The sequence below is a fragment of the Myzus persicae genome, unplaced genomic scaffold, assembly GCF_001856785.1.
Source record: "Myzus persicae strain clone G006 unplaced genomic scaffold, MPER_G0061.0, whole genome shotgun sequence".
NCBI lineage: Eukaryota > Metazoa > Arthropoda > Insecta > Hemiptera > Aphididae > Myzus > Myzus persicae.
Genome location: NW_019102182.1, coordinates 40,466 through 59,475, shown reverse-complemented (window position 1 = coordinate 59,475; position 19,010 = coordinate 40,466). Strand labels below are relative to the sequence as shown.

Sequence of the window (19,010 nt, the reverse complement as noted above, 5' to 3'; positions counted from 1 at the left end):
GCTAAAAGTTCTTTTTATTTAAAATATAATTCAAAATAAAATTGTTTTTTTTTTTTTAAATTGTTTTTTTTTATCTTAATCTGATAAAGTACAAAATTCACAACTTTTAATTAATAATACATGATTTATTATAAGTTATAACATTTTTTCACTGTATTATTATAATAATTACAAAACTAACTGAAATCTACATGTTCATTATTCATGGTTTAATTACTTCTTCGTACAAGTACTTGAATGAGTTTGCAAGTCCGGCAAAAGTACCAATGACTATGAAACCAACCAAAAGGCGATCGGTCATTCCACGTTTCAGGTAAACCGGTACACCATCAGGTTTTTGGAATAATGTTTGCCATTCCTTTAAATTTTTCAAACGAGCATCTTCACACAGAGGTTTGCTTCCATGGATACTTCTAGCCATTGGCTTAGTTGCTACCAATATTTTGCGGATCGACATTATGTCTGTCTAAAAATAAAAAATATATACATATGAAATAATTAAATATGATTCAACATCATTAACATAATGCTGGAAAATAAAAACTTAGAATAGGTAGTAACTATGAGTTATACCAAAATAAAAATCTATTATTATAGAAATTCATCTACTATAATTTAACAGTAAATATCTGTACTGGGTCAACAACAGATCCAATGAAAAAACATAGATATTACCTAAATTATAATGTATTTTAAAATAAAAACCAAGTAGGTAATATTAACACTTTGAAAATAATAGGTAATAGTATAATTTATAGGATGACAAAGGGAGCACATTTGTACCATCCAATTTTTAAAAGCTATGGAATTTGCCAATCTGAAAGCGGCCTCCCATAAGAAAAAAGATTAGGTACCCGTTATATACTATCTGTATTGTAAATGAATTTCATTAAATATGCAAACTACAAATTTTAATAATCTAATATTAATCTTTTATCTTACCTTAAAAGTATTTTCAGTAAACATTTAAGTTAATACTTCGTCAAACATTCAAATTTATTTTAAAAATATTTATCATTTTCACCCCAAACATATCAGTTAAATTTATTTACCGCCATCATTCCTCCCTGATCTGTCTTTGAAGTAGACTTGTTATCCCCTTTGCCTTAACTCTATATCTTAGTTTAACTTCCACAACGACTATTTTATACTATTTTATATTAAATTTACAAGCATACACCAATGACGAAAATTGTTTATTTATAAATTGTTCTTAACTTTAAAACATATAGGTAAAATATACTTGACAATCAAAATATAATAATTACATAAGTCACACTTATTGATTATCTTCTTCAATGTTAAATACGCGTGTAGCCTGTAAACACCATACTTTACCGTAAAAATGTTGTGTAGGTAGCATACGAAACGAGTACCAGAGATTTAATGAAAATACATTTAATATTTTTATTAGGTTCCTGAATTAAAAAAAATATATCCTATACCTACTTAATATTAAGTACAGTTGTAGTAAGTATTACAATTTTACATTATGGTATCTATATCAGTGAGTAAGCAATCTTAAATAACTAGCCTTTAGTACCTACCATGCCAGTTTGATGTAAAAAATATGGCAAAGCCAGGAAGAATAGATGATGCCGATTGAAGGTGCTATGCCCCAAGGGTTAACATTATATAGAATCTTATCATGCTTGGATAATCCAATAGTTATAGACAGTGTTTTTAAGTCATTGTAGGTGCGTTTTATAATTTATAAGACTCAATGTAGGTTACTCATTAATTAATTGTTTAAGCACTAAGAATATGTTATGAATAAATTTAGTTGCTAAATGCAAATAAACCTATTTAAAAAATTAATTTCTAATTTTTTTTAAGCACTAAAACAAACAAGTTTGAGAGGGTAAAAACTCACACTGATTGTCAAATAGGTACCCCATAATTCTATAATACGAAAAAATTGAATTAAAAGTACTTATAATTATAAAATTATGTAGAAAAAAACGATTCATTTTTTGCATGACATTTCAGTAAGTACCGGAGTAGGTTATAATGGTTCAATAATTTTATATGATCACAAAACAAATCATCAATAAAATATTTGAATAGTATAATATAGTGATTCATTAATTAAATTTAGTATAAACATGTACTTACTTTTAATGGATGATTTTCCGACCTCGAATTCGACTTTTTTACTTCACGTTAAAGGTAGATCCGCCGAACTGAACGGAGTAAAGAAAATTGAAAATTGTCTGTAACCTTGATAAAAAAATTGACCAGAGATAAAATGTCAATAAAAACATACGAAGCATGGAGGAAGACGAATAAAAATTATTACCGCGAAATTTGAATAACAGACGTACCGCCACGGACAAGTACAATTTAAAATTCGTACTGACTACTGACATTTGATGGGATTGTTTCTTGCAAATCCTTATAAATGCTAGAGTAGAACTATAGCTATAGCCTTTAATATTTCGATTTCACAACAAAGACCTATAGTTAATACTTAATTATAGGTCCATGGTACAACATATTAAACTCTAAAAGTAGGATGTGGCCAAGTGGGTACCGGTCTGCTGTACATTGGGTGTCTAGAAATCTGAAAGGATCACTGCAATGGATGTGTTCAAATGTTATTAAATGATATAAGACCATTGCACCCGAAAAAAAGATTCCGAGCGAAGACGGTCTGTGAAGCCAGTGTCAGCCTATAATATTGATTAGTATGTTTTATGATATAGTGATTAAAGTAATTTATCGAAAAATTATTAGGTACTGTAAGAGTTCAATATACCCTTAAAAAATATTTTCAAATTACAACGAAATAACCAAAATTGTTATTCTAACTTGGCGTTAGTATGTAATTTAGTCCAAATGAACTTCAAATGTCTGTATAAAATAACAGTGCTTAAATATTTTTCAGATTTTTTGGTTACTATAGTATGAACTGTTAATGAGAATCATGTTTCAAGTTTTCAATCCTTGGCTATAAAAAATGAACATTTTATAATTTTTTCACAACAAATCAATTTAATTAAAGATTTGATTAAATTTGAATTTAAATTTAAAATACTTATAAACAAAATGTGTACTTATAGATCTTTAATATTTTTCAACTGCTATTATGACTATACTTATGAGGAATCTTTTACGAGTTTAACTTTTATCTTTAACGTATTAAATTGTCAAGCTTTTTGACACACCGAATACAACGTTATTGACATTTATAGAATAAAAAACTTAAACAATTGAAAATTAAAAATGTTTATATATAACTTCAAAAGAGTGTAAATGTTTTAAAATTATGTATTTATAATTTATATTATGTACAGAAAATGATAATATTAAAATTTTATGAAAATTTCAAATATCTACATCATAATTATGACATAGGTATACGTGAATTAGACTTTTTGGGCATAAATAGAAATAGAAAATTTTTTATGAATTTCTAACATGAAATAATTTCCCAATTTTTGTGATTTTGATGAATTTTGTTAAAATTTTGACTTCAGACGCTCATAAAAAATTATTACGGACTTACGATCAACTTTTTTTTTAATTTCCACAAACAGCTTATGAGGAACGTTGTATTAGTTTTTTGGCTGAGTACTAGATGGATAATAACCACCATCATAATATTTATAATATATATCCACATTGGCCGAGTCCGTGGTTGAATTATATTTATTTTTATCACCATAATATGTTATCACATCGTGGCATCGTGCTTCTCACCAAAACATCAACAATAATAATTGTGTTTACTTTTTACCACGACTAAGATCTATAGCAGAGCATTTTACACTTCTCTACTTCAGAGGTTCAGCATTTCACCGTTCTTGGCCGTTCAATATTTCTATTAAACGAGAAGCTACTTTTTTTATTTTTTAAGATTTGATTCGTGATTTTTGGTCTATTTTCTAAGGTCGGAGATTAAGTGATACCCCGAGATTTCTAAAATAGTAAGTTCAAGTAAATCAGTTATCCAAAATTCATGTTATTATTTTATTATAATTTGTTATTTATTTATTTCGGCCAATAAATTTCATAGTTTTTATTTAATTTAAAACATTGTTGACTTGTGCAATTGTCTAAACTTTTATTTAATTTTTTTATTACTAAAGGTATAATCATGACTTTTGATTCATCTTGGGATGTCGATAAATACAGATCTGAACATGAATATGAAGATCATTGGCAGTTTAGGCGCCAGTTTTTAGTTGCTCATCAAGACAAATTCCCGGAAGATCGATTAGTGTGTTTAGCTCAAGTGTTTTTTAATGTTGAGTTTTTAGGATGCCAGTGAGTTCAAATTTTGATCTATCTTCGCAATTTTATATGCTAATATTTTTTTATCAAATTGTAAATTATAGTGTGTTGCATTGTTCTATAAAATTTTAATTTTTCAAGGTACCCTAAGAAAGTCATGGACCTTATTGAAACACTATCTGAAGGTTTAGCTGATGACTTAAGAGAAAAACGTAAAGGAAAATTACAAAGAACCTTTGTTGCAGCCTCAGATGCTGCTGAAGCTAAAGCTAAACGCTGTAAGTAGATAATCATATAATGTATATTAAAATTCTAAATACATTTAAACAATTGTTTAGGTATCTTTAAAGATATAACTGTTTTTCTAAATTTTAAAATTATCTTTATTTACATGTATACTTAATGTATTTCAGGAAACTATGACAACACTACATGTCAAATAAATATCAACCGACTACCAGATATTTACTTATATGTTTATAATTATCGTACTATTAAGAATGATAAAACAAATTGAATTAAAATTGAAAAATTATTTATTAATTTAAATAATTCACTAGAGGTTTGGTTGTTGCATATTCCAAAAATGTGTTACATCTCATTGTGTGCATTATAATCAATTCATTATGTACAATTTTTTTTTCTAATGAATTGAATACTTGTAACAATAAGAATATAATATAATTAAAATTTATATTTCAAACATTGTTTGTTTTGAATAAAAATCTGGTTTTTAAAACAAAATATCTGTTCATCTGTAAGATACTTTAATTGTTGAAATAATTTTTTTATAAAGGCTATCTAAAAAAAATCATAATATTTAGGTTATATTGTTCTTGACTAGTGTCATTATGCTTTGGCATATATATGGTTGTAGGTGCATTGGATTCTTGTTCTACATAATATATAATATAGTAAAGAAATGAGTAAGACATCAGCTAAATTTGATACTATATTAATAAAATATCATATTATATTCTGTTGTCTTGTAGTTAATACTATCTGTATGCATAAATCCACTATGTACAACATTGTCTCTGTCTTACTGATGTATAGTATGCCGCCTGTCTAATTTTAAGTTCAGATTTATCTATTTTATACTATTGTGTACTTGTAACATTTTTAAATAACTATATATATTATATAACTTGCTTCAAAATCAAAATATCAAAAGTATACAAAAGTCTTAAATAATATTCTTACCTTTAAATTTGATAGTAGGTCAATTCGCTATAATCTTTAAAATAACAGTACAATTTGCCATAGTATACATTACTGAAGCGGAGATATCAAATGCATGTACAATGTCTTCTTAAATAAATATCTATAGATTTTCTAATACACAACTTGAAACTGTAAGAAAAGACTATGTTTCTTACCTAACAAAAATAATAAATATTTAAAAACATAAAAAAAGTAGGTACCTATTTTACTATTTTAAATTAAGATCAGTGTAGATAATATAGGTATATTAATGTACAAAAATTGGTCAATTAAAAATTATAAGCTATTAACATGTAATAGAATTTACATTGATTAAAAGGGCAACTATATGAATAACAATTCTTACCATAACATCTCAATATGGCTTCATGGACCTTAGACTTAGAATAAAATATATAATATAAGTAATTTGTCCACCATATTAATGTTTATATGTGACTACTACCTTGGCTTACAACATTCGGTGCTATTTATCTATGTAACACATCATTGGCTTACAAAATTCAAATAAAATCAAAATGCTAAAATGATATAGTAAAAATTGAAATCTGGGTTGCGAGTAACTTGACTTGGTTAAAACAAAAAAAAAATATGTGAAACTTGATGTACTTTGCTGAAATTGCATACTGATTGAATATAAATTTCTACCAAACTGAGGGTTACAACAATTGGTCTTTTACCCATCGATATAAGTAAAGAGATAAAAAAAAACATTTCATTATTACAACAGACAAGATTAAAATTTGTATATTATGTAATATTCTCTATTTAATTTATGGATATTTACAAAATATAAACTGATCATATAGTGTAGGTAAGTTAACCTACTGATATTGAGACAATGATAAATTAAGAAATATGCTAGTACCTATAGGTAGGTAAGAAGCCATAATGTTCCATTGTTGTAATATTGTTCTATGGTTGTACCATTAAAAGTATTTAAACAATGGCATTACTTATTTAATATTTCATTGATTCATTTTGTTGTTCCCGAATATTAAATAATATTATGTACTTGTTTTTTTCTCCGACCATTCGGCCCAACCGCCTGTGTAGTTATATAATCTGTAATGTCAAAATTTAAAATTAGGTGGTTACCTATACGGCTATACTGTATAGGTACATAACTACATAAGCATTGTTTGTATTAGAATGGAACATATAGTATAACTGCCGTGGCCCCGGACCCGTGGATAAATGAAGAGCCCCCCATATTTTTAAAAATCTAATTGAATATGAAATTGTTTTTATTTTTTATCCTAATATTATACTAATAAAATAAAACAGAATACATTTCCAAAAATATAATTGTTTTAATAATCCAAGCAATTTATGGAGATTTTCTACATAATTTTAGGTTTCGTTGGTAACTAATACAGTACCTAGTAGGTACATACCTACTAAAATTATTAATTGCAATGAGGTTTTGTAAAATATTGTGATTATTAATTATTAGGTACTAGTTTTAAGCATTACTATGATTGTATTTATTATTATGATAGTATAGGTACTTTTTATATTGTTTCAAACTTCCAAATAGACGATGATCAATTGAATTAATATATCTGTTATAATAATTTTAAATATATTCTTTATGGTTTTATTTATTACACATTAAGACAAAATCAAAAATTAAAAAATTTTGAATCTAAATACATGTCTAACAAGAACACGGTAAAAAGTCCGGTATATATTGTAACCATATTTAAAATAATTAATTTAAAAAAAAATTGACTTTAATTAGGTACTTAGTATCATTACCATTATATATGAAGCATATATTATGTATATTATACATGATATATTATAATGGTTTCTCAGCTTAATTAAGTACTAACTATCTAGTTAACTATTTTCACTAAAAAAATCCAGGTATTTGTGTATGTATATCAATATTTAAAATAATGTACCTATTTAACCAATATATTTTGCAAATATCTTGCCGATAATGGTACCTACAAGATTATTTATTAATTTTGTCAGGTAAATCATTTAGTTACAATTTATATTAATTTTAGTTGGAGGTTTTAATGTACAACATATCATATTTTTCCTTTTACCTAATCATATGTACCAGACATTTTTACTCAGATTTTTTTCCTAGGGCTTTATGGCTCAGACTTTTTGGTTGTATACATATATTGATATATGGTTTAAATGCATACATATTTTACACATATATTTAACAAATATGGTGCATGAATTGTTTTAAAAGGTACACACTTTTTAACTTTTGAGGAAGGAAGCATGTCATCGGGTGCGTCCCTATAAAAATATTGTAATGTATAAAATTACTCTCATTGCCAACAAAATAATAATGATCAAAATTTTAATTTATTGGTTCACCTCTCCCCCCAGGTTAGGTTCCCCTATATCTAGGAACGCCCCTGCATGTAATGCAGTTTATGTAATTTTACTATGTTAACCATAATTCATATAAAGGTATTTACTTTTTATAGTCTAGTTTAAAAGCGATTTCAGCTGCACGACGACTTCTATTTCCCCGGGCACAGGAGAAAACAATTTCGTCGTTGTTTTTGTCGGGTTTGGGTACTTTGTATTTTTCCTCGAATACGTCAGCGGGCAAATTTAAATCGTTTTCCAACTCACCGACTGAAATAAATAATAATAATCAATATAGATTGTTGCTCAAACCCTGGGTCTTCCAGACCGCAAATGAAAATTTCCTGTTAGTTAGTATTTGGTAGGTAAAATATCATTCATTTAAAAAAGACAACTTATAGGTCACTTGGTACTCACTAGTCCCGCATAAAAGATCACACCTATCATAATCTATATAGTATATAGTAATAAACCTATTAAAAATAATGTGCACAACGCACGAACTAAGAATAGTTCGTGATAATGTGTGACAAATTATAATGATAGTCAGTAATAAATAATTTTTTTTTTTTGTCGTGAGCGTATGAGCATAATAATATTATGAATTGTAATTTTTGATTACCTATGTATATGGCTTTAATTTAGAATTTACTTTGCTGTTTGCAGGTGTTGGGTGTTAATTTAGGCTGCAACGCCCAAAATGCAAATAATTTCAAGAAAATTTAATGAATTTTAATATTTGCAATATTATAGGTGACACTCCTTATGTCTAATATTATGACGTTAAGTTATTTGATAAAAATGTATTAATTAGGTAATATGCAATGTATAAATTGACATATTGTAAAGTATATTATAAATTATGTGTTACATTACGTGGAATGTTAATACTGTTTGGTAAAAATCCAGTAGCAGCAAGCTCGTGACATTCACGGACATCGATCACAACCGATTTTCGGTCCATTTTCGCCAACAAGCCATCGTAGTCTACGTTTTCATAGACCGACATTATGATCGATGCACTTAAATTGTTCCTAATGTTTCTACACTTGACCTATTAACTATTATTACTTGTGGCGACGTATGTTTACTGTTTAGGCATATGCAATTATTACTGTGTAGCATAAACTATTATAACAGTATAAACACAATATTATGAAAAATTATCTCGCCAGACTAAATATTTGTAAACGCACACATACACTGAGTCACTGACGATAATATTATACCAAGACTTCGTGACGACTGACGGATGACAGTCGCGCATCATCTAACAATATAGTGTTTGAATGTGACCAGATAACTTATTAATTATTATATACTCGGAGTGAGTACTGAGTGTCGTTAATATAGGGAGACCTGAGGATGGATAACTATTTAATATTATAATATCAAATAATCAATTGAAGTTATAATTGCAGTCTTAAGTTATACACTTGTATATCAAACTATCTACTAGTACATTCCAATATAATATATACATTAAAACATACAGATACAACATACATATACATTATATTGTTTTATATATACATAAGCGCCGTTATATTGACACACTGGCACCAAAAATGTGGTTTGAAGATCTAATACTATGCTAGTATAGTCTAGACCAGAGGTTCCCAAACCTTTTATGGTACAACCCATTTTAGAAATTATTTACATTTTGGAGGCCCACAATAATATTGAATGACTTTTTTTTGCTGTCACGAATGCAAATTTAAAAAAGGATTTTGAATTAAAAAACAGTATAATATTTTATTTTTGCTATATTTTTTCAATAACTGCTAATCTGATTCCGACGTGTTTACAAAGTAGCTGTAAATTCGCAATTGTCACAAACGTAGATACCGATTTATGATAAAACTAAATTTAAACATCGACGAAAAGGAATAAAAACACATGTCTAAAAAATGAATTATTTAAAAATATGACGTGAGTCGTGACCCACAGTTTGGGAACCTCTGGTCTATATCATAGGTAGGTATGAATATTAGCGCAAACAAGGGAGTACTAAGCTCAACCTCTAAGGCTCTAATAGTTATATAACCGCCCGAAAAAACCGGAGATGGTTTCATGATTCCAGAAAAGTCCCATAAGTCTTTTATGGACCTACGCCCCCTCCTGAAAAAATCTCAAACACTATTTACGCCTTTATGTTCACAATATAAAATTAAAATGTATATGTTCATTCAAAAAAGTATTAAACATATTTGAGATAAAAATTTGCAAAAATTAAACAAATTTGTATCTCAAATATAAATCTCTAATAAAACAAATTTTTATTTTACAAAGATGTAGTTTGTAATGAATTAAAATTATATAAATATACTATGTATATACTTAAAGATAAACAACAATAGCTTTCAAGACAATGTGTGTTAAAATTGGTGTCCCGACAATTGAGCGCGGTGAAAATTGGGCGCTGAGACATATGAGCGCTTTATAATATTATACTGGAAATAAATGGATGTTTTTCCCACTTTTGTCAATCTATATGGAGACATATTCAAAACACGGGACTTGCCGTAAAATACCGTGAAAATTCCGAGTTTGCATTAAATATTAAAATGTTAAATGCATTAGCATATATTCCACTAGTCTGTTATTACTGCATTCGAAGACCTATTACAAACTGATTTTTATAAAGAACATGAAACAATATTGACACCTCTCTTAGACTATTTTGAAGACACATGGATAGGTCGTATTAGTCGTAACAGGCAGCGAAGATCCCCAGTTTCCAATAAAATTATATAACTGTTATGGTTGATTAAAGATGACATACCAAGGACCAACAACGCCATTGAAGGATGGCATAATTCATTTAAAAAAGAGGAAAAGTTGAATCGCGTGAGAATTCACCAGTTTATTGCAGGTAATGATCCAAAAGACCAAAACCAAAAAAAGAAAAATACAATGATTCAGAATTAAGAATAGAATATATTTGTGAACAATTTAATTTAAGGTCAACTGAACAGTTTTTAAAAGGCATTGCTCAAAATATTTAATGTTTTAATTTGTATATGTATTTGTATACTTGTAAATTGTAATATGCATTATTAACCATACAATTTTTTGTTTTTGTTTTTTAAAATTATTACCTAACCTAAGATTTACATTGCGCTCAATTGTCTCAGCCCTTAATTTTCGTAGCACTGAATTGTCGAACTGTCGAACTGTCGAGTGTACTTTGTAGTTTGTTTTAGAGTACAAGTCAATGTATGTATGTCGTATGTGTTAAATTTGAATTCAATTATTAGTCGAATACTCATTGCGTACAAAAAATGTATTTTCTGAGCGGAGACAGTCTGTCAACTAGTATATTATTAAGTACTAATTTCATGATATTATATTTAAGATTCTGAGCAGAGCGATTTTACAATGAGGTGTTTTAAAATTTTTTTTATTTTTTGTGTGTGTGTCATCACGGTTACTTGCAGTAAAAGGGCTTTGATTTTTTTCAACAGCAACTCTTCTGGTAGGAAAGTGAATCTAGTTGGTGCATTCGGGAGGTCAAAATAAAGTTAAAGTAAAGTGTAATTTATAATACACAGTAAAAAAATTTGATTATTATAAATTTCTTTAATACTATTTTGCAAATAAACCTTAATTGTAAAGATCTTTGCCCATTCGCAATAACTGTTGGTCTCAGGGCAGTATTGGGGGGGGGGGGCACCACTGTAACTCGGTGTAGTATTGTATCAATAAATTTGTACTATGACTCTACCCTTATTGTGAACTTAGCAGTGCAACGATAACGGATAAGTGCTAGCGCCTAGCATAGAATTAATATAATTTTAACATAACCAACCATGAATTAACCATAAAGAATTATAACTAAAAATGTGTTGAGAAAAATCAAAAAAGGTGGATCTATTTTTTGGTAGGTGGGAGGTGTAAAATTATGGTTGACCCAGGACGCAACATTTGTAAATACGTCCCTGGTTGGACATTTGGGGGACTAAAACCCCCCTGATTCCATTTTTAAGGTTAGGTCCGGACCCCATGGACCCCCCCTCTGGCTACGTCCCTCTACCAAACCATTTTTTGTTTTAGATATATTATTAGCCTATGTGTTAATATTAACATGATTTTATATTGTTTATATATATCTACCAAATCAGTTATTTAAGGTGTCAATAACATGAATTACTATGCAAGTAGAACTGTATTTATCTCCAATGCATTAAAACAGTTTATATCAGAATCTTTTTGATGAAAAGGTCAGTGAACAGTAATGGTTTAAACTTTAAACTGTAAGTGGTATTTAAATGATAAACTGCAATACAAAAAAAAAAGGTTTATAATAATGCTGAATATTGTTATTTAATTATAGATGAATAACAAAACTTCTAAACAAGAACAGTTCACTAATTATTAAGGTATACAATGAGTAGTGAGTAGGTTCAAACTCATATACATATAAATGGCGTATTTTTCTTCATTTGTGTGACTCCCATCCAAACCATCCTTCGGTGTAATTGAAAATACTTAAAATTAAAAAAGTTAAATAAGTTTCCCATTATCAAGTCTATACAATTTAGGTAATTCAAAAATATATATACTTTTTATAACCCAAGTCTGCAACATAACGGCATGCTTTTAAGCTCCTTATTCCTTTGGCACAAGAAAAAACGATTCTTTGATCTTTATCTGGCTTAGGAATATTGTACTTTTCTAAAAATCTGTCAGGTGTTAATTCAAATGCAGTATTTAACTCGTCGACTAAAACAAAAACAAAATTATAGGTAAATACACAATGATATTAATTATAAAAATAATAATGTTTTACAGACGTGGAATATTAAAACTATTCGGTATAACTCCTGTGGCAGTTAATTCTTCTTTAGTACGTACATCAATAATTAACGCTTCATTTTGACAAATAAACTCTTTCAATTTTTCATAATTAATATCTGTAATTATTGGTGGAGATGTACCAGAAAAACTGCGATTTTGAATAAGTGAACATGAGGTTGATATGGTTTTATCTAGAACATTAAAATATTGACAGTTAAATGTGGTTATTATCGGTAAATATTATGTTTAATTAACCCATTGGCTACTAGAGTAGAGAACCTAGTTTAAAAAATAGATTTGGATGTACTGTTATAGTAGGTATATTATATGTTAAGATGAACACAAGGTTAGAACAAACCAAGAAGTACAATCAAACATAGAGAGAGTCGTAGTAGTACATGTTTGGGGATCAGAAGGAAATTGCTGCAATGGGACAGCATCAGATGGGTTGAATACAATATGAGACAGGAGCTGGAAACAAAATGACCACAATTCAGTCAATGGTGAAAGGGTCATGATAGTTATCCCTATTAGAAGTAGAAAATGGAGATTAAAGATAAGGACATTTAGTTATTGCGTCAACGACCTAAATGGACAGTAGAAAAACAAGATGAAGGAAAAAGAGTTCATATTATAATTTTATAAGTTTTATAAAAACACATGCAAGGATAATCAGATAAAAAATTATTATTTATTTTAATTATAAATATCAAATTAAGTTATTTTTATAAAATATGAGAATTAAAAAATTTTAACTTGCTGAGAATTTGTATATTTTTTTTTTATAGTAAAAACCTAAATTCAGTAAAAAGAAATTTTCTTATTACTAATAAAATTGATTGAATACAAATTATTTCATATTCAACACAGGTCAATCTATTTTAATATATATTTTTAATTTAGTTGTAAATCTTAATCAACTAAATTGACCACCAACTTACAAAGTATTATAGGTTTTGTTTTCTTCGTGAACCGTTTGCATACTACTATACTAGATGATAAGTGGTGCATTTGTACCATGAAAGGAGAATAATTACTTTTGACAATTTTTAACATGATTTAAATTATTACTATTAAGTATTTATTAAGTATTATTGTATTATATTATAATAAATGCAGTAGTATATTTAATTTTACCTAATTAAAAATTTGATATTAATTCAAATAAAATTACAGTCAAACTTACAAAGGTACCTCCTACTTTTTACAATAATCATTAAAAGAATTGATAAATAAGAATATGAAATAAATTGTTAATATAAATAATATTACGACGAATGAAAATCGCTACGTCGGGAATATAATAGTATAGGTACCTACCATAGAATAAAGATACCTACTACTTGCTATTACCTATCGCCTTTCAGTCAAATTAAAATTTAAAATTTTTTTAAGCTTTGGAGTTTGGACCATTGATTGTTGAATGTTTAAATACCGATACTCAAGTAGTAATAACTACTAACGAAGTTACCCAAGTTTCAACTATAGTATAGTAGGTAAGTACTCAACTAATACCAGTTACTAATAAATTAGTACTTAGTAATTACCAATACAGGAATACTGAATAGTGAATACTCAACATCGCATACTTGACGCATGAAGATTTGAGATAAGGAAACTTAGGAAACCAAACTCTGTAATACCACAGAAACATATTAAAACAATAGGGGCCGACAAAAGTAGCACGGCTATTCTGCCACCAGGAGCGCGGCGTTCGATAGGAGGGCTACGTTTTACCACATTGTACATTATATTATATAGTACATTATATAGTACTAGTTGCCATCGGAAACTCGTTGTCGTGAAACTCGGAAGAATGTGCAACTCAGTGATGGAGACGACAATTGCGTTGAAATGACTTATAAAAGTCAGACAGTCTTGTCGACGTCATGGGTGGTTAAAAAACAAAAATTTAGGAGGTGATAAGGATTTTTGCTAAGGCTTGGAGGTCTCATTTCGAACGCGGGAATGTTTAAAATTCCAGTTTAAGTGTCTAGAAATCTTACATCACCCATGACAATCGGCAATTGCATAATACGGTTCTCCGTCGTAAGTCTGGGGGGGGGGGGTCAACAGATTTAACAAATATTTATCATAGCTAACTTAAATAACCATTATATAAAACAATAGTAATTTAATACTAGATTAAAGATATTCTTATTTGATCATTTATCAAAGACATGTTATTAAATCAAATCAAAAACTCGCGATAAGTGTTATTAGACAATTTCATTTCATTGAACTTTGAGTCATTTTTTTCATTAGAATTTTTGCTGTTAGGTGTAGTTTTCTTTTTCTTTGACTTTTGAGCTGTTAAATAATAAATGAAAAGTATTAGGTATTGTCAATACATAAAAACAGCAAAACACATAAGTTTCTAAAAAAAAAAACCATACTAAATAATCCAAACTTACTTTTAATAAAATCAGCAACTTTTGATTTTACCACTGGACATTTATATACTGAGGGTAGTCTGTTAATTACTTTTTTAGCAATAGGATTTAATGGAACCCAATTATTTTTTTCCGATATGGCAAGTTGACTAAATTGGCCTTCTAATTTTTCAACCTAAAATATATTTTATAATGTTTACTATTAATTACATTACATTATAACATAATATTAAGGTTGTAATTACTTGTAACAATAGCATATCCCAAAAGCCATCTAAGTCGTCTGTTGTGATGAGCATTTGCCCAGACTTATTATCATATTCATTTATTAGAGTATGCATTTGCATAAATTTATCAGTTGTCAAAAGTTTTGTTTGTCCACATGCAACATCTATTTCATCTTTGACAGACTAAAACAAGATATTAAATGTTAATAGTTATAAACTTACAAGTAATTTCATATAATTATAACTTAATTATTTAACTACTTAAGTTTTGATACAATTTTTATTCAATTTCAAAACACATTTGTTTAATTTTCACTAATATTTTAAAATAATATTTCTGTAATAGATACTTATAAGTATAGTACTATAGTAGTTAGTAGGTTAATTAGTCAATATATAAATATTAAGACAGTTGTATTGAAACAATAATTTACTTGAGGAATATCATTGCCATTTCTAGCAGATAATTCTGCCCAATATTCAACTTTCTTTTGTAGTTCAACAGTTTTTTTGTCCAAGCTTCTTCTAACATCAATACAATACTATTTCATACTTTTAGACTAAAAACACTAATAATATTCATCTAAATGTGCAAACATTGTTTTCATAAAATGTTTCAACAATTTATACATATAAATAGAAAAGGTAATTGGTTAATATGCATACCTATAATTATAAGCAACAGTGTTATCTTTAATTGTGTTATTCAAATTTTCTACATCAATATCTTCTTGTAAATTATATTTTTCTTTTTGAATCAATGTTGGATTATCATCCTTTACAACTTTTATTTTATTCAATATGGTTCTATCATTGGACTTTTCTTCAAATTCTTTCAATTCTTTAATTGTACTTAGATTAATTCTTGGTTTTTTAATTGGAATTGTAATAGGTACGTAAATAGTAATTTGTATTAAAAAGGTAAATATAATTTCTGAGTTTCAAAATAGGTTAAGGTAAAAACTTACTTTTGGGTAGCCATAGTAGGTGTCTAGTGCGATATTGCAATGTTATAACAGTGAAATTGTGGTGTAAGTAATAAATTTTCGAATATCAAGTAATAAAATGTAATACCTAAACAATAGAGATCAGGACTCAACAACCACGATTCAGTATTCTTTCACATTTCATTGCATCCGACGAGTCCAAGGATTGTCGGAAACTCGGGACTACACACTACAACTAAAACCGTTAAACTCGTGTCAAAATGTCAAATCGGATATCGACCAATCGCCGTCAGGCGTCAGCGTCACAGACAAGTATATAGAAATATAGAATAGTATATGGTCAGCGTACCGCAAGACAGTGCAACCGTGTAAAATAAATGCACGAAACAGTGAAAACAATAATTTATGATATAGGATAATAGGATTATAGGACCGGATACGGCATAGAGTAACTCTACGGGATACAGCCGGTACTCTGCAGTTCACGATTGGATTGTAGTCTTGTAGATATCAACAATATCCACCTTGAGCCAGACCATTATAATTTATTAATACCTATGTCATAGTCCCATTCAACACTTAACTGTATAATATAATAATTATTTTAGTCATAATATAGTTCAATGTAGAAAGACTCTCTAGTTCCATGAGTTCAATGCATGTACCATGTTGCCCAGCAAGTTCGTCGCCATCGAACATTTATTACACACATTTATCAATACAAATACAGAGTGTGTCTTCATATATTATATGATACTAGCTGCCATCGGAAACTCGCTGTCGTGAAACTCGGGGGCACGTGCAACTGTGTGATGAAGACGACAATGTCGTTGAAATGACTTCTAAAAGTCACTCTTGTCGATGCGCGCATCAAACATCAATGTCAGAGACACGTCGCTTATATTATGTGCTTCAAATGCTTCAAAACATCGTGGCATGACTCCATCCATAGTGTATGATCTAAGTTTTTATCAATCATCAATGACTTTTTTTATCCGGTTACCAGGACAGTAAGATGTGGCTCCTAACCATTGACATATTATGTCAATGCTTCTAACCCAATAGGTTAATCCTAATAAACCTAATCTGTTATATATGCTCCTAACTTTTTATCAGGCCAAGGGCATCAGCGGTTAACACAGACTGCAGTAGTCACTCGTATTTTTTTACGTGTTATAAAAGTATAAAACGATTAATAATAATTAAAACGGGGGCACGACCCCTGCCCCCCTCCACCATAGGACAAAAGGAGCTCGATTATAAAATTTTGAATTCAACGTTTTGCGACCCCTTAAAATATCACTTTAATTGCAATTATAATTCTCATATTTTATTAACACTGAATTATAGTATAAAAAAGAAATAACACATATTTAACTTACGAGTTCACTACCTACAAGTATAAATAACTATTATTTATAACATTCAGAACGATTTTCTTTCTCGATCTTTTTTGTTATTCAATTACTTTAGGAAGATATTTAGTTGAGAACAGAGATCATGCTGAAAAAACATGTGAATTATGCACTCCGCACTCGCGACCCACTTTAAAAACAATGTAAAAATCTATTTTGATAAGAACCTCTGCGACCGGTCACCCTAAAGGGCCTAAAGCGACTTGCGACTTGCGACCAGTTGTGGTTGGGAACCGCTATAGTCTGTGTACTTTTGTAATATGTTAATGTTATGATGACGTGTTCAGTTGTTTAGAGTTAAAATACGTATTAATTATTAATTAATAACAATTAATGATTACCATTTATCACTTACCTAATTAGTAATTACTAATTAAGCACTAATATAGTATTATGTAATGTCTGTAATTAAAAATAATCATTTGTGAAACAAAGGGGCTAACAAATGCAACTAATGTACCTACATAATATTGGATGGCCAACCACCACGTTTGTTCTGTGGCTATAATAATATGTAAGTCCGAGTTTTTAGTCAGGCGTCAGCGGCTCTATTATTCAAGATTGAGTATCGACGTATCGTTATATTATTATAGCATTTGTGTTGCCATTATTACTTGAATATGAAATGGTTACTCTAGTATTTCTAGACTTCTAGTCACAACTCACAGATATTATATAAATCACGCATTAAGTATTACAATTAATTATTATAGAATTAACACAGAATAGGTTTCACCTATATTTACTTCGATATTTATTTATTTCACCTATTATTAAGTACTAGCTGCCCGTTCTTCCTCCGGAAGAAATTATTTTTTTATAATTTAATTTAAAAACATAAGACTATTTTTTGCCTATACAAATCATACAACGATTATGAAATAAATAAAAAAATTTTTTTAAAAAAAACAGACATCGTTATCGGTGAATATATGAAAATAATTGGTAATTAGTTAATTATTATTATTATTATAATGAGGGTTCAAAACCGGTTTCCTTCGTCTCCAAAATCAAGTTAGATTCTTATATGTATAGAAGATAATAATTTTTAGTGATTCTAGAGAAGGAAGTATCTTTCTTACGTATTTAGTCCGGTGAAGTACGAGATTTTGAATAAAAGTATGATAAAATAGCCCACATATCATTTCATTACGACCATTAGATATTTATATACAGTGTACTCTCAATTATCCGCGGATAAACGAATTCCGTAAAATATTCGAGGGTATAGTATAAAAGGAACATAACATAATATGTACATATTGTACCTTGAGAAGCCAGGTAGGGTACTTCAAAAGTATCTCAACACTTTCTCAAACTACAGAGTATAGCTAATAGGTTTATCGGTTTATGTACCTAACTATTTCCAATGCCTAGTGCCGACAGTGGCACTAATATATCTATGACACGTGTTAAAGTATATTT

General features: G+C 28.7%; 4 protein-coding genes across 5 annotated transcripts; 1 reads left to right on the top strand and 3 right to left on the bottom strand.

Annotated features, from left to right (window-relative positions):
* Window positions 1-104: 104 nt before the first annotated feature.
* On the bottom strand, window positions 105-2,220 carry LOC111031478. The gene is made up of 2 exons (XM_022311437.1): window positions 2,116-2,220; window positions 105-466 (listed from the first exon to the last, which is right to left on the bottom strand). The coding sequence occupies exon 2, from the start codon at window positions 455-457 to the stop codon at window positions 203-205; it is 255 nt and encodes an 84-aa protein (XP_022167129.1). The 5' UTR covers window positions 458-466; window positions 2,116-2,220; the 3' UTR covers window positions 105-202.
* A 1,460-nt stretch (window positions 2,221-3,680) lies between these two features.
* On the top strand, window positions 3,681-4,974 carry LOC111031475 (partner of xrn-2 protein 1). 2 transcript variants are annotated; one of them, XM_022311435.1, is made up of 4 exons: window positions 3,684-3,929; window positions 4,092-4,269; window positions 4,378-4,514; window positions 4,650-4,974. In XM_022311435.1, coding segments are annotated over exons 2-4 (309 nt in total). In that variant the 5' UTR covers window positions 3,684-3,929; window positions 4,092-4,099; the 3' UTR covers window positions 4,652-4,974. The 2 variants fall into 2 exon arrangements, with proteins under 2 accessions (XP_022167126.1, XP_022167127.1); XM_022311434.1 differs by lacking the exon at window positions 4,650-4,974 and having other exon boundaries at window positions 3,681-3,929; window positions 4,378-4,522.
* Window positions 4,975-5,690: 716 nt separating this feature from the next.
* LOC111031470 lies at window positions 5,691-13,862 on the bottom strand. The gene is made up of 7 exons (XM_022311415.1): window positions 13,545-13,862; window positions 12,600-12,794; window positions 12,369-12,528; window positions 12,248-12,293; window positions 8,680-8,857; window positions 7,911-8,073; window positions 5,691-6,525 (listed from the first exon to the last, which is right to left on the bottom strand). The coding sequence occupies exons 1-7, from the start codon at window positions 13,657-13,659 to the stop codon at window positions 6,468-6,470; spliced, it is 915 nt and encodes a 304-aa protein (XP_022167107.1). The 5' UTR covers window positions 13,660-13,862; the 3' UTR covers window positions 5,691-6,467.
* An 831-nt stretch (window positions 13,863-14,693) lies between these two features.
* LOC111031492 (disks large-associated protein 1-like) lies at window positions 14,694-16,533 on the bottom strand. The gene is made up of 6 exons (XM_022311462.1): window positions 16,192-16,533; window positions 15,890-16,087; window positions 15,658-15,748; window positions 15,242-15,406; window positions 15,018-15,171; window positions 14,694-14,913 (listed from the first exon to the last, which is right to left on the bottom strand). The coding sequence occupies exons 1-6, from the start codon at window positions 16,203-16,205 to the stop codon at window positions 14,795-14,797; spliced, it is 741 nt and encodes a 246-aa protein (XP_022167154.1). The 5' UTR covers window positions 16,206-16,533; the 3' UTR covers window positions 14,694-14,794.
* Between the last annotated feature and the right edge of the window lie 2,477 nt (window positions 16,534-19,010).